General features: G+C 34.2%; 1 protein-coding gene across 1 annotated transcript; it reads left to right on the top strand.

Annotated features, from left to right (window-relative positions):
• Positions 1 to 1,953: 1,953 nt before the first annotated feature.
• Positions 1,954 to 9,531, top strand: LOC128549831 (uncharacterized). Its single transcript, XM_053527498.1, has 5 exons — positions 1,954 to 2,090; positions 5,242 to 5,304; positions 6,242 to 6,338; positions 7,514 to 7,614; positions 8,028 to 9,531. Exons 1-5 carry the CDS (start codon positions 1,967 to 1,969, stop codon positions 8,057 to 8,059), a joined length of 417 nt encoding a protein of 138 aa, XP_053383473.1. The 5' UTR covers positions 1,954 to 1,966; the 3' UTR covers positions 8,060 to 9,531.
• The last annotated feature ends 2,987 nt before the right edge of the window (positions 9,532 to 12,518 follow it).

The raw sequence follows: 12,518 nt of genomic DNA on the forward strand, positions 1-12,518 counted from the left end.
TCGGGCGTAATAATATCACGAGGGCGCAGCCCGAGTGAAATTATTTGAACGACGTATCACCACCCGAGTGCATAAATAGTGTTAAAACACGTTTGTGCTATAAATTATTTCGATTCTTATATGCCCTTCAACTAAAATAGTAGATAAAATATAGAAGCGCTCTTTCTTCGTCGCAACAAAACCTTTGACGTCACCGCACGTTAATGTGACGTCATTCTAGCATAAGAGTGCTTTAACAGAGGCAAGCCTATTAGAATTCGCAATATTCCGTGAACACAGGGAAAATAATAAACTTATTATAAAATAATTATAAACGTTAAAACTCACTCGTCTATTCATAACTGATGCTTTAATAATGCGAGTCAGAAGACAAACTATATTCTTTTCATCAGCTAGATTGGCATTTGGTAATTCTTAGCGAATCGAGAAACATGTTATTAATACATAAATAGTTAAAAAATCCTCATATTGTTTCGTTGTCTATACATTTCATACCATTCTTTAAATGTCTAATATTTAGAAAACAGAACAATGACGGTTTTACCGAGATGTTGTGAAACGTTTATTTGCACATTTCTTGCATATTTTCACTCTGCTACAGTAACTGTAGAGCATTCACTGTGCTGTTCATATATATAAGGAAAACAAAAGTGTTTTTTTTTTCTTTCGTTGTCATTACAACTAGAATATATGTATTTTCTCGATCTATTTGACACAAATCACGTTTGAATGAATCATATTAATAAATTAACTATGTGTATTAAAAGTAGCTTTTTTAAAGGAAATACTATATTTCGTTGAAGAGGGAAAAAAATCAGAAACGTCTGTCGCATTTTATAGTGTATTGTTTTGCTCCATACCATCCATACTATCGTCCTCTCTCCCTTGAACAATTAATGTATACTAATAAATATATGTAGCAGATCTTGCTGAGAAAGCTTATAGACTTATTTGTTTTGCCAAGGTGTATTAGATTTCAATTATTAGTATTCGTTTCCATAAAAAGGTCGCAAAAATAATTAGCTTATTAGCCTCAAAATTAAAAGTTAAATTTCAGTTTTAAAGAAGCTTAATATTAGCATCTAAATACAATTTTATGTAGAGTCTTTTACTACGTTCCTAGTACTTAATAGTTAGATACTGAATTTTCTTATCTATCAGTTCCCATGTTTTGAGCTGGGACTAAGTTACCTAAATCTTGCAAGTTCAAAGGTTTTTGGCAGGAAACTACGTTACCTAAACTTGCGCATTCCATTTTTAGGCTGGCTTACGTTCATAAATCTTGCAAGTTATGTTTTTCGACTATGGAGTACGTTACCTTAAAATCTTCAATATTCATGTTTTGAGCTTAGGAAACGCTACTTAGATCTTGCAAGTTTACATGTTTTTGAGCTAGTCAACGTAACTTTTTTTGCCATGTCTCTTGTTTTTGAGCCAAGTACTACTTAACCTAAATCTTGCAATTCCTTGTTTTGAGCTAGAACTACTTTACTTAAAATCTAGCATGTTCTATGTTTTTTGAGCTAGATACTACGTTTCCTCAAACTTGCAAGTTCTATGTTGAGCTAGAATACTTAGTTTTTACCTAAATCTTGCAAGTTTTTCATGTTTTTCGTCTAGGTATAACTAATTTTTAGGTCTTGCAAGTTCCTTGGTTTTGAGCTAGGTACTACGTTACCATAAATCTTGCAAGTTCCTTGTTTTTGAGCTAGGAACTACGTTACTTAAATCTTGCAAAGTTCTTGTTTTTGAGCTAGGAACTATGTTACCTTATATCTTGCAAGTTCCTTGTTTTAGAGCCAGGCACAACGTTACATAAAATCGTACAGTTCCTTTTTTGACTAGTACTACGTTACCATAAATCTTACAAGTTCCTGTTTTGAGCTAAATACAAGTTACATTAAATTTCAAATTCCTTTGTATTTGAGCTGGATACATACATTACATAATACTTGAGTTGTTTCGAATGTTCGATACAAACAATGACAGATCTATATCGGCGCAGGAGCTTGGCAAGGCAATGAAGTTCTTAGGTATGAGTCCTACAGAGCAGGAGGTTTCAGACGCCATGAGAGCACTCGATGTTAACGGTAACGTATAAGCTTCTGAAGAGTTGATTATTTACTTTATGGCAGCATACGTCAAGCTTATTAATATTAATCTCTATTAAAGAAATTTGGGTATGGAAATTACTTATAACACGAGTGGCTATATTTAAGAAGCCACTGTTACACTTAGAATTAGGCACACAATGACCTATTTACACCATATACGTCACGGAATGATAACTTTACCATATTCTCATGTGGAGGTGACAAATTTTTATTAATATCAAAATTTGTCTTTAAATTATAGATCAAATAAACAACATGTTTCAAGAGTAGATAAATAACACAATATCCCTCATAAAATGGATGAATACACAAAATCTCTCTCGAAATGTTCAACAAGCCGTAGCTCGATGCAAGGTATCAATAAGACATGTCTCTGTTGAATAGGTATCAATACGCCCTGTCTCTTAAAAGTATCGAATTACGCCATGTTGTTTGCAAGGTATCAAATACGTATTTCTCTGCAGGTTTCCAGTCTAAAAAGCCTTAAAACAATCCTTGGAAGTATAAATTCAACCAAAAAGATAATAGAGGACTCGTTTTGATTAGTCTGTTCATGAAGTAAGAAATGTCAACACCTATCACGACCTAGCACCGCTTAAGCAGAACACATATACTACATATGTACCAATATCTCTAAAAGGTATCAATACGCCGATGTCTCTCTTGAAAGGTATCAAATACGCATGTTCTCTTGAAAGGTTAAAAAACGCCATGTCTCTCTTGAATGTATCAAATACGCATGTCTCTCTGAAAGGTATCAAAAACGCATGTCTCTCTTGAAAGTATCAATACGCCATGTCTCTCTGAAGGTTAAAAACTCATGTCTCTCTTGAAATTACAAATACGCCATTCTCTCTTGAAAGGTTTAAAACGCCAGTCTCTCTTGAAAGGTATCAAATACGTCATGTTCCTCTTGAAAGGTTTAAAAACGAGAGGTCACTCTTGATAGGTATCAAATACACCATGTTTCTCTTGAAAGGTATCAAATTCGCCATGTCTCTCTTGAAAGGTATCAAATACGCCATGTTTCTCTTGAAAGGTATCATAAACGCCATGTCTCTCTTGAAAGGTATCAATCGCCATATCTTTCTTGAAAGTATAATACGCATGTCTCTAGAAGTAGAATCGTCATTCTTTCTTAAAAGGTATCAAATACGCCATGTTTCTCTTGAAAGGTATCATCAACGCCAAATACGCCATATCTTCTTGAAAGGTATCAAATACGCCATATCTCTCTTGAAAGGTATCAAATACGCCATGTCTCTCTTGAAATGTATCAAATACGCCATGTCTCTCTTGAAAGGTTTAAAAAACGCCATGTCTCTCTTGAAATGTATCAAATACGCCATGTCTCTCTTGAAAGGTTTAAAAAACGCCATGTCTCTCTTGAAATGTATCAGATACGCCATGTCTCTCTTGAAAGGTTTAAAAAACGCCATGTCTCTCTTGAAAGTTATCAAATACGCCATATCTCTCTTGAAAGGTTTAAAAAACGCCATGTCTCTCTTAAAAGGTATCAAATACGTCATGTCCCTCTTGAAAGGTTTAAAAACGAGATGTCACTCTTGATAGGTATCAAATACACAATGTTTCTCTTGAAAGGTATTCAAATCGCCATGTCTCTCTTGAAAGGTATCAAATACCCCATTTCTCTCTGAAAGTCAAAGTATCTCAATTAAACGCCACGTTTCTCTTGAAAGGTATCAAATACGCCATATCTTTCTTGAAATGTATAAAATACGCCATGTCTCTCTAGAAAGGTATGAAATACGTAATGTCTTTCTTAAAAGGTATCAAATACGCCATGTTTCTCTTGAAAGGTATCATCAACGCCAAATACGCCATATCTTCTTGAAAGGTATCAAATACGCCATATCTCTCTTGAAAGGTATCAAATACGCCATGTCTCTCTTGAAAGGTATCAAATACGCCATGTTTCTCTTGAAAGGTATCATAAACGCCATGTCTCTCTTGAAAGTTATCAAATACGCCATATCTTTCTTGAAAGGTATCAAATACGCCATGTCTCTCTTGAAAGGTATCAAATACGCCATGTCTTTCTTGAAAGGTATCGAATACGCCATATCTCTCTTGAAAGGTATCGAATACGTCATGTCTCTCTTGAAAGTTATCAAATACGCCATATCTCTCTTGAAAGTATCATAAACGCCATGTCTCTCTTGAAAGTTATCAATACGCATATCTTTTTAATGATCAAATACGCTATATCTTTCTTGAAAGCTATCAATACGCTATGTTCTCTTGAAAGGTTTCGTAATACGCATATCGTCTCTGAAAGTATCGAATTACGTCTCTGTCGTTTGTAAGTTATCTAAATACGCATACTTCTGAAGTTATCAAATACGCCATATCTTTCTTGAAAGGTATCAAATACGCTATGTCTCTCTTGAAAGGTATCGAATACGCCATATCTCTCTTGAAAGGTATCGAATACGTCATGTCTCTCTTGAAAGTTATCAAATACGCCATATCTCTCTTGAAAGTTATCAAATACGTCATGTCTCTCTTGAAAGGTATCAAATACGCCATATCTCTCTTTAAAGGTATCAAATACGTCATGTCTCTCTTTAAAGTTATCAAATACGTCATGTCTCTCTTTAACGTTATCAAATACGCCTTTCGTGAAAGGTATCAAATACGCCATGTTTCTCTTGAAAGGTATCATAAACGCCATGTCTCTCTTGAAATTTATCAAATACGCCATATCTTTCTTGAAAGGTATCAAATACGCCATATCTTTTTTGAAAGGTATCGAATACGCCATGTCTCTCTTGAAATGTATCGAATACACCATATCTCTCTTGAAAGATATCTAATACGCAATGTCTATGACCACGCTGTGAGTTTGTTTTAAGACAATAAGGCTCCTGATTCTGTTGATTACTTTGGTCATGCTATAGTTTTTAACTAAGTTAAGTCATCATGTTCTCTGGGTGGTGTGTTTTTGCTAAATGTACGACCATGCAGTGTAGTCCGTGTTCTTGTCATGGCTAATTCAGTTAAATTATGGTATCAGCAACTTTTGTTTAGTATACTGAATCAGAACTACTACTTTAGGAAACAAGTCATACCATAAAATAATATTACAATAATGTTTCATTTTCAGGTAATGGACGAATCGAATTTCAGGAGTTCTATGCGTTTATGCAAACAGAGCTGTCGAAAATCAGTTTGTACACTTACTTTACTAATTAGTTTTGCATATATGTTTAGCATTTCTTTATGTTTCGAAACTTTGTGAAGATTCGGATTTTCTTTTTAAATTTTCAGCTGAAAATACTTTTATGTTATGTATACAATCAAAAGACAGAACTTTCATTTTACTCATTTTTGACATCAACTTTTTAACATATAAGTTAGTTAGTTACTTAGTTATTAGGGACATAATAATTTTGCTGACATTTACACTGGTTGCTGACGATGTTAGACTGCGTCTAGGTATATAATATATGGTCATTTTACATAAAATTCCAACGGTCGGACGTTAATGTGACAATTCTAAGCAGGGTCAGGCTCAATACAGGTAATCTCTACTGCAGGTTAAACTGAAAGAATGTATAAGTCTGTCTTTCTGTCTGTTTATATACCTTGTTGATGCTCATTTTATGCTTATACTACACAGAGTATAACGACATTCTGGACATTGATGCCAAACGATGCGGATGAGTGACACTATAAAATAAAGTGTCTCTAAAATGGCACCACTAGAAACGTCCATGTGCATTATATGTTACAGTGTTCCTATTACACTTGTTAGAAAGGTTAAGTTTTCATTTCAAGACTATGCTACTTTGATATAACTAATATTGGTATTGAATTAATACTAAATTGTACGAGGATATAACCATACTTGCAAAATATTGTATTCTTGATATCCTGTAATATATGCAGGATATGTGATATTTAGATTAGAATGTATAAATTAAGCCTTTGGCAGCACTTAGGTATTAAAATTGGACAAAGCGAAACACCGCTGATTAGACCATCAACAATCAGAAACTATAACGGAAGTATGTGTTAAACGAAGCTCTCCGAATATCTATCAACTAGATCTAGAAAACAACGATCTACGAAATAAAAACAATGTTTATGTTCTTTTTCTAAAGGTGACGGCGACTTTACGAACAGGGAAGAAGTCATTCGATCAGCATTTAGAACGTTTGACAAAGATGGAAATGGTTTTATTGATGCCAAGGAATTGAGGTATGTATTAGTTTCTTAAACGTTCGGATCGGTGAAAAGGCATTGGTCCTTTAAATTTTTAACATGTATAGAGCATATTTTATCAATGGATGCAGAATAGAGCATTCCGGTTTGAGGGAGGGCGAAAGTGTATATTAGCATTTGAATCAGTATATCATAACAATCACTTTGATGATTTTATGTCCCGAAAAAAAAACGTTGAAAAAAGAAGACAAATTCTAATTATTGATAGAATGAATTTGAATTTGAATTTCACGAGAGCAATAAAATTATTTAAACAATTGATCAACTTTGAAAATGCCTTTGCTCAAATCTCATGTACAAAACTGCTGATTGATATGATTAAAATACATTTTGGTCAGCCTAAACTAGGGTTTTATTTTAATACTATTGATAACTGTCTTTATATAACTGTTTCTTGACATTTACTGTCCATCATTTCCGAAACAGAGGTTTCTCTTCATTTCTCTTGAAATACAAGGGAAAATCGTTTATTTATTACATCACTGAAACCGGCTCAGGGAGAGGCGATAGAAAATATTTAAGAAATTGATTAACATCGAATTTATTGTCAATTTGTTTTTTTTTTGTTTTTGTTTTTTTTTAAACAGATATTGTCTATTGTAAATATCAGTAATTTTAACACATTTTTGTACGGTTTGTTATGAAACTGTCAGGATATCTAAGTTAGCATTAAAACGCAACAATTATGCACAAAACCGTTATGATGGCCAAATTGTAGAGCGTCAGCTTTGAGTGTGTCAAGTCTGCCCCGGCCGCGTCATACCAAAGACGCAAAAACATATAGTAGCTTCTCGTGAGAGATTCGATCAGGAATGACGTGTCTACAGAGATTATCATAGAATTTTCTTCACCAGCGGCTTCTATAAAATAGTAAGAAACTAAGCCAAAATTTCTACAATATTCATTGTTGTGTTGCTTTAATTTTTAAATGGACTATTACTTGGAAGTTATCCGAGATATCTAAAAACGTTTATAACGGTCCTTATACAACCCCTAGAGACCATAAGAATGGTAAGTCTCATTTTTTGAAAAACATTTTCACAGGTCAGTCGAATCAAACAGTGTGGAACACTGGCTCAGATCAGGATGTATCAGACTGTTATAGCTGTAATTAGTTTTAAACTCGTATTAATTCTAAATCTAACTTCTAGAACTGCCATGAAGAAGCTCGGAGAATGTTTGACAGACAAGGAATTAGAAGATATGATGAAGCAGGCAGATGTTGATGGTGATGGTAAAATTAACTACGAAGGTAGCTATTTAAAAATTGCTTTTTCCTTTGTTTCATTTTTTATCATTGTTATTACATCTTTAAGGTTTCAGTAAATTTACATGTAGGCTGCCTCCCGACAAATGTGTGGTAAAGTATGTGTTTAATTCTTGTTGTGTCTCAAATTTTCGTGTTTTTATTTCATGTATGACAGAGCCGCTTATATAACAGTTAATGTATAATCTCTCTTAAAATTTTCGCAAACTCAGGAAATTAAAAGTTACATTAAGAAATCATGAACTTAAAAATGTTCTAGTCAGTTTGCGATGATAAAACCTGCTACACAACCAATCAAAAAATGTATAACCCTTTTTCAGTTACAAATGCATACAATCTTAAATCTAACTTGGATTGATTAAATTATATCGCTGTAAGTTTTGACTTTTGAATTTCAGAATTTGTCAAGATATGGTGTGAAGCAACATAGCTGATATACAGTGTATACATGGATCAAATTGTTTTGCAACGATGCCACCTTAGAAACAAAGATCAAAGAAGAAAACATATTTCCATATCAGCAATCATAACCTCAATTAAAATCGTAGTGTGACAAACAATTAGCACTAGGCAGGAATATCGGTTCCATAATGAACACATACGTCATAGTTTGAAATTATCCATAAAATGAATATGTTTCTATTGAGAGTGTCGTATATTTTAACATATCAATTTCATTATTGTATGGACAGACAACTCAGCCAAAAGTAGAATACTAGTATATGTCTAGCTTAAATTTGAGTTCATTTAAATTAAATGTTATCTTGGGTAAACAAATGTGTTCCCTTTTTTGACCTTCATATTTTTCTGAACTCAATACCGTGAAAGTCGAAATCACAAATACACAACGATAAAGGTCCAAACCACGATGGTGTTAGTCGAAGTCACGATGGAAGTGCGAAAGTTCAAGTCTCGAAACCTCGATGATGGAAAAGCGTTATCGTTTGGTTTTTCATAATCATAGTTTCGACCTTCATAATCGTGGTCTCGACATTCGACTTCCATCGACGCAGTTTCGACATCCACCTTCGTAATAATGACTGTTATATTGTAAGCACCTGATGACAGCAGAAGTACTGACTGCAATAAAAAAAAAACCCTATTTTTTGATGCGACTATGTATATGATATTAGTGAAACTTAAAACATGGTGCTGCATTTGTCATAGATAAGTCAGGGATTTATAGTTTACAGACAGTATCTGTCTGGCAATATGCAGATGGTTTTATCCCAAAACTGGCGTATGACAGTTAAGATGCTGAAGTGACCATTTATTGTAATTGATAACGTAAGGCGGTTCAGGATACATTTTTTCAGGTATTATGAAATGTCATGTGAACGAACTGTGCATTTTTATTAAATTTTACACTCGATAGTTTACCATTTCCGTTTTTACTGGTATGTTTGTTGTTTTTTTCTTGTCTCTTTTTTTTGTTAATTATAAAATTACTTTTTTCTTTTTTCTGTTTCATATGTTTTTGTTAATGTTTTACTAATAAGGTGTTGTATTGTATATGAAGGACACGGGAAAACCAGTTTATACTCCTCGAACACATCTATATCATAAATGGATTTTTGAAGTATATACCTCGTATTGTTTGCGTTGAAATCAGTTTCTATTTAGAATCAAAACAAAACTATATTTTTAAATTGGTTATATCACAGAAGCCACTCGTGATTGCGGATTTGACAAAAGATATAGCAGCTGATCATTGTACATTATTTTTGCGAATCCACTTAAATTCTCATAATGCTGAATAAGCTTTTTATTGCAGTGAGCATTGAATATGCAATTACTATACATGTATATTCATTTTTGCGAAGCATACAAGACTTAGTTATGAAAAATTATATTTAATCACTGTTTTTAAATGTTTGAATAAATATTTTCCCATCCTGATTCTATTGAACTTATTTTGAATTTAAAAGAAAACAAAAAAAAACAAAGACAAATATCAAAGACGGATTGCAAAGGAACCGAAAACGCAGCCTCCGCAAAACGAAATCCACAGCACACGGACGTGCACAACACAAGCACACACACATATACACATGCACGCACACACACACATAAAGACAAATGCATTAGGACAAAACGAACAAACAAAGAAACACAGTGGGGCACTGCCTTGGAACTGTCAGTGCCAAAAACACTACTGGAGAGCTTAAACCGGTTCATGGCGCGCACCCAACCTCACTCTTACCCCGACCAGACAAGGGACAGTGTAAATAAAAAGTAATCCCCTCCAGGTGAATCTCTAACACACGTAATGGAAACAAAAAGGCATGGCATGTAAAACACAAAAATGCTCGTGTATAAATATATAATAAAAAAAACCCTTTAGAACCAAACACGTATGTACTCAATGCCTTTTCAGAAGACAGAGCAACAAGAGAAACACCCTTTAGGGCCCGACGAAACAGGCCAGAAAACAGATATCAAAACAGTTTAGTCCTGGTAGGATTTAAAAACTGCTTATCATAGAGTCCTCCCCCTCTTCCGTCAGACACAATCAAAGAGGGAAGCGTAGCGTCCAACTGCAAACGGGTTGAACATTCAACATGCGGTATGTCTCAAAACAGTTGGTTCGTAACCGTTTTTACATGTAATGGAAAATTACCATGACCTAAGATCTTACGAAGTTTGTAAACCACACTCCATAAAAATCGGGTTTAGAATTACCTCCTCGCAGAAGTGTCTTTAAATTACTATTGAATTTTAAAACTATATCAGAATTACGATAGTAAAATTTAGCAAAATATTTACGCCATTTGTAATAACGGTAGCCTTGCTGAAGAAGTTTACTTGTAATGAATTGAATACGTTCATTGAAATGCATGACATGATTACACGCTCTGGCAAACCGAATTAATTGAGAAATATATACCCCATAAGATGTAGCCTGAGGTACATCCCCATCCAAATGGGGAAAATTTACAATACTAAAAAGTAAATCATCCCTCTTGTCATAAATTTTGGTATGGATAATATTTTCATAAATAGAGAGATGTAAAATCTAAAAAAGAAGCATCGGTATCCGAATTGTTAGTTTTAATTAACTGAAGCTCCCTAGGATAAGTAGTACCCACAAACTGACCAAAAAACGGATTATCCGTATTAAGAATATAATCCGGATAGCGTAATGTATTATTAAATGCTGTTATAATATCTGCCTGCGTATCTGGAGAAAACCTCAACATAAAGTCTCTTTACACACATTACAAACTTGGTTTTATTGAAAGTAAAAATTCAGTACGAGAGAGAGGGGGAGGGGGAGAGAGGGAGAAAGAGACATTAGTAAAAATAAATATTTCATCGCCTTACGGTAACTGAGAAAGTGGCGCGACATTATTCTTTTATTGTCGCAGCCATATACAATCAACAGATTCTATCTTAGTATTTTATAGTGTTTTTGCGTATTCGAACTTGAAATAATTTCGCCCTCTTTACGCAGCGGTAATTTTAAAAGAAAAATTGTAATAAGTGTAAACTAATATACGATTGGCTTTCGGAACTTATCTGGATTCATTTTCTTGTGTTTTGTCAGAATCCGTTCATTATTTTTTCAAGCATTTATCTATTCCGTTTCCAAAAATAACCCACCTACCGACGTATGTCTATAAACATTTTATCTTCTTCGTTTGAGCTGTGTCATTACCTCTATAAACTATGAAGCGGACCTAATGCCGAGGTAAGCGATTTACAACTGAAATCAAAGCCGCGTGTTTCCAGAAAGCCTTTTTTTTTAATTCTTGAAACGAAAGTCGAAGTGGGAAAGGTCTGGGCTGCACGTATGGTGGGACAACTATTGCCAGTTGAAGGAGTTAATGAATTCTAACTATATATGACTGACCAATTAATAGATGATATAGTTTCGCTCATGTATAGTATGTGTAGGTAGCAGTTGCACGTGGAAAGACAGGAGCATGAAAACTCCGGATATTTTCCGACCGTCCCTCCTACATGTATGTCAGTGGCAAACGAAGTATAAAAGAAATCTCTTCAATAGTATGGGTTACTAAATGCAAATATTTGATTGTGTAAATGACATGGTTATATAACTGAATCTGCCGTACAACGCGGCGAGGCAATGGTCTACCAGTGATCTTTCAGTTTCATTCGTATATCTGAGACATCTGTTGGTCTATTACTTTACAATTTAAAAAATACAATTCCCGAGTCAGCACTAGTACAACCGAATAACGTCAAATTATTCTTGTACCGGAATGAGCTACGACTTTGCATTGACTTCCCTAGAGTGGTTTGATTATTTACGATATTTATGATTTATACTGAATACAGCAGTTCTCAAGTTGCACGTCTCTAAAATCTCTGGATGTGTCATTTTCCAAATATTCTTGCTACAGCAAATGTTTTGCAAATGTCATTGAGAGACAACGTTTAGATATGAAGGAGTCACCAAAGCCCAATATCAATTAAATATACTATCTTTTCTCTTAATCAAGGGAAAACATGATGTTACATTTACCTCAAGAGACGACTAAACGACACGTTGCTCATGCATGAAAAGAAACAAAAACAAAGATAAAAAGATATAACGTATAAACTTAAATTGTGTTTGTTCATTTGGTCCAACTGCTTTTCGATATAACGTTTATACATGCGCAGTTGTGCGAAATACGTTTGAGCAACGTACTGATAGCCCATTGCAGACGTTTAGTACGGAGGATATCGCTCATATTTCTGTCTTCGAAGCTCTTATCTTTTGGAAATCTGTCAAGTAATGAGAAATGGAAATCTGTCAAGTAATGAGAAAAGTATAGACAAAATGCTACTTGATTCGGGACATTGTTCTCCATATGTACTAAACAGAAAAATTACGTGGGTTGGTCGCACTGTTTACACAGACGATATAATATCATCAGATC

Source organism: Mercenaria mercenaria, chromosome 16 (assembly GCF_021730395.1).
Source record: "Mercenaria mercenaria strain notata chromosome 16, MADL_Memer_1, whole genome shotgun sequence".
NCBI classification, from domain to species: domain Eukaryota; kingdom Metazoa; phylum Mollusca; class Bivalvia; order Venerida; family Veneridae; genus Mercenaria; species Mercenaria mercenaria.

What these genes read in the sequence shown, in the direction of transcription:
- LOC128549831 (XM_053527498.1), top strand. Translation starts at nt 1,967, where the DNA reads ATGTTCGATACAAACAATGACAGATCTATATCGGCGCAGGAGCTTGGC. An exon ending in GAGAGCACTCGATGTTAACG is followed by an intron (nt 2,091 to 5,241) that starts GTAACGTATAAG and finishes TTTCATTTTCAG; the next exon opens with GTAATGGACGAATCGAATTT. An exon ending in TGGTAAAATTAACTACGAAG is followed by an intron (nt 7,615 to 8,027) that starts GTAGCTATTTAA and finishes TTTGAATTTCAG; the next exon opens with AATTTGTCAAGATATGGTGT.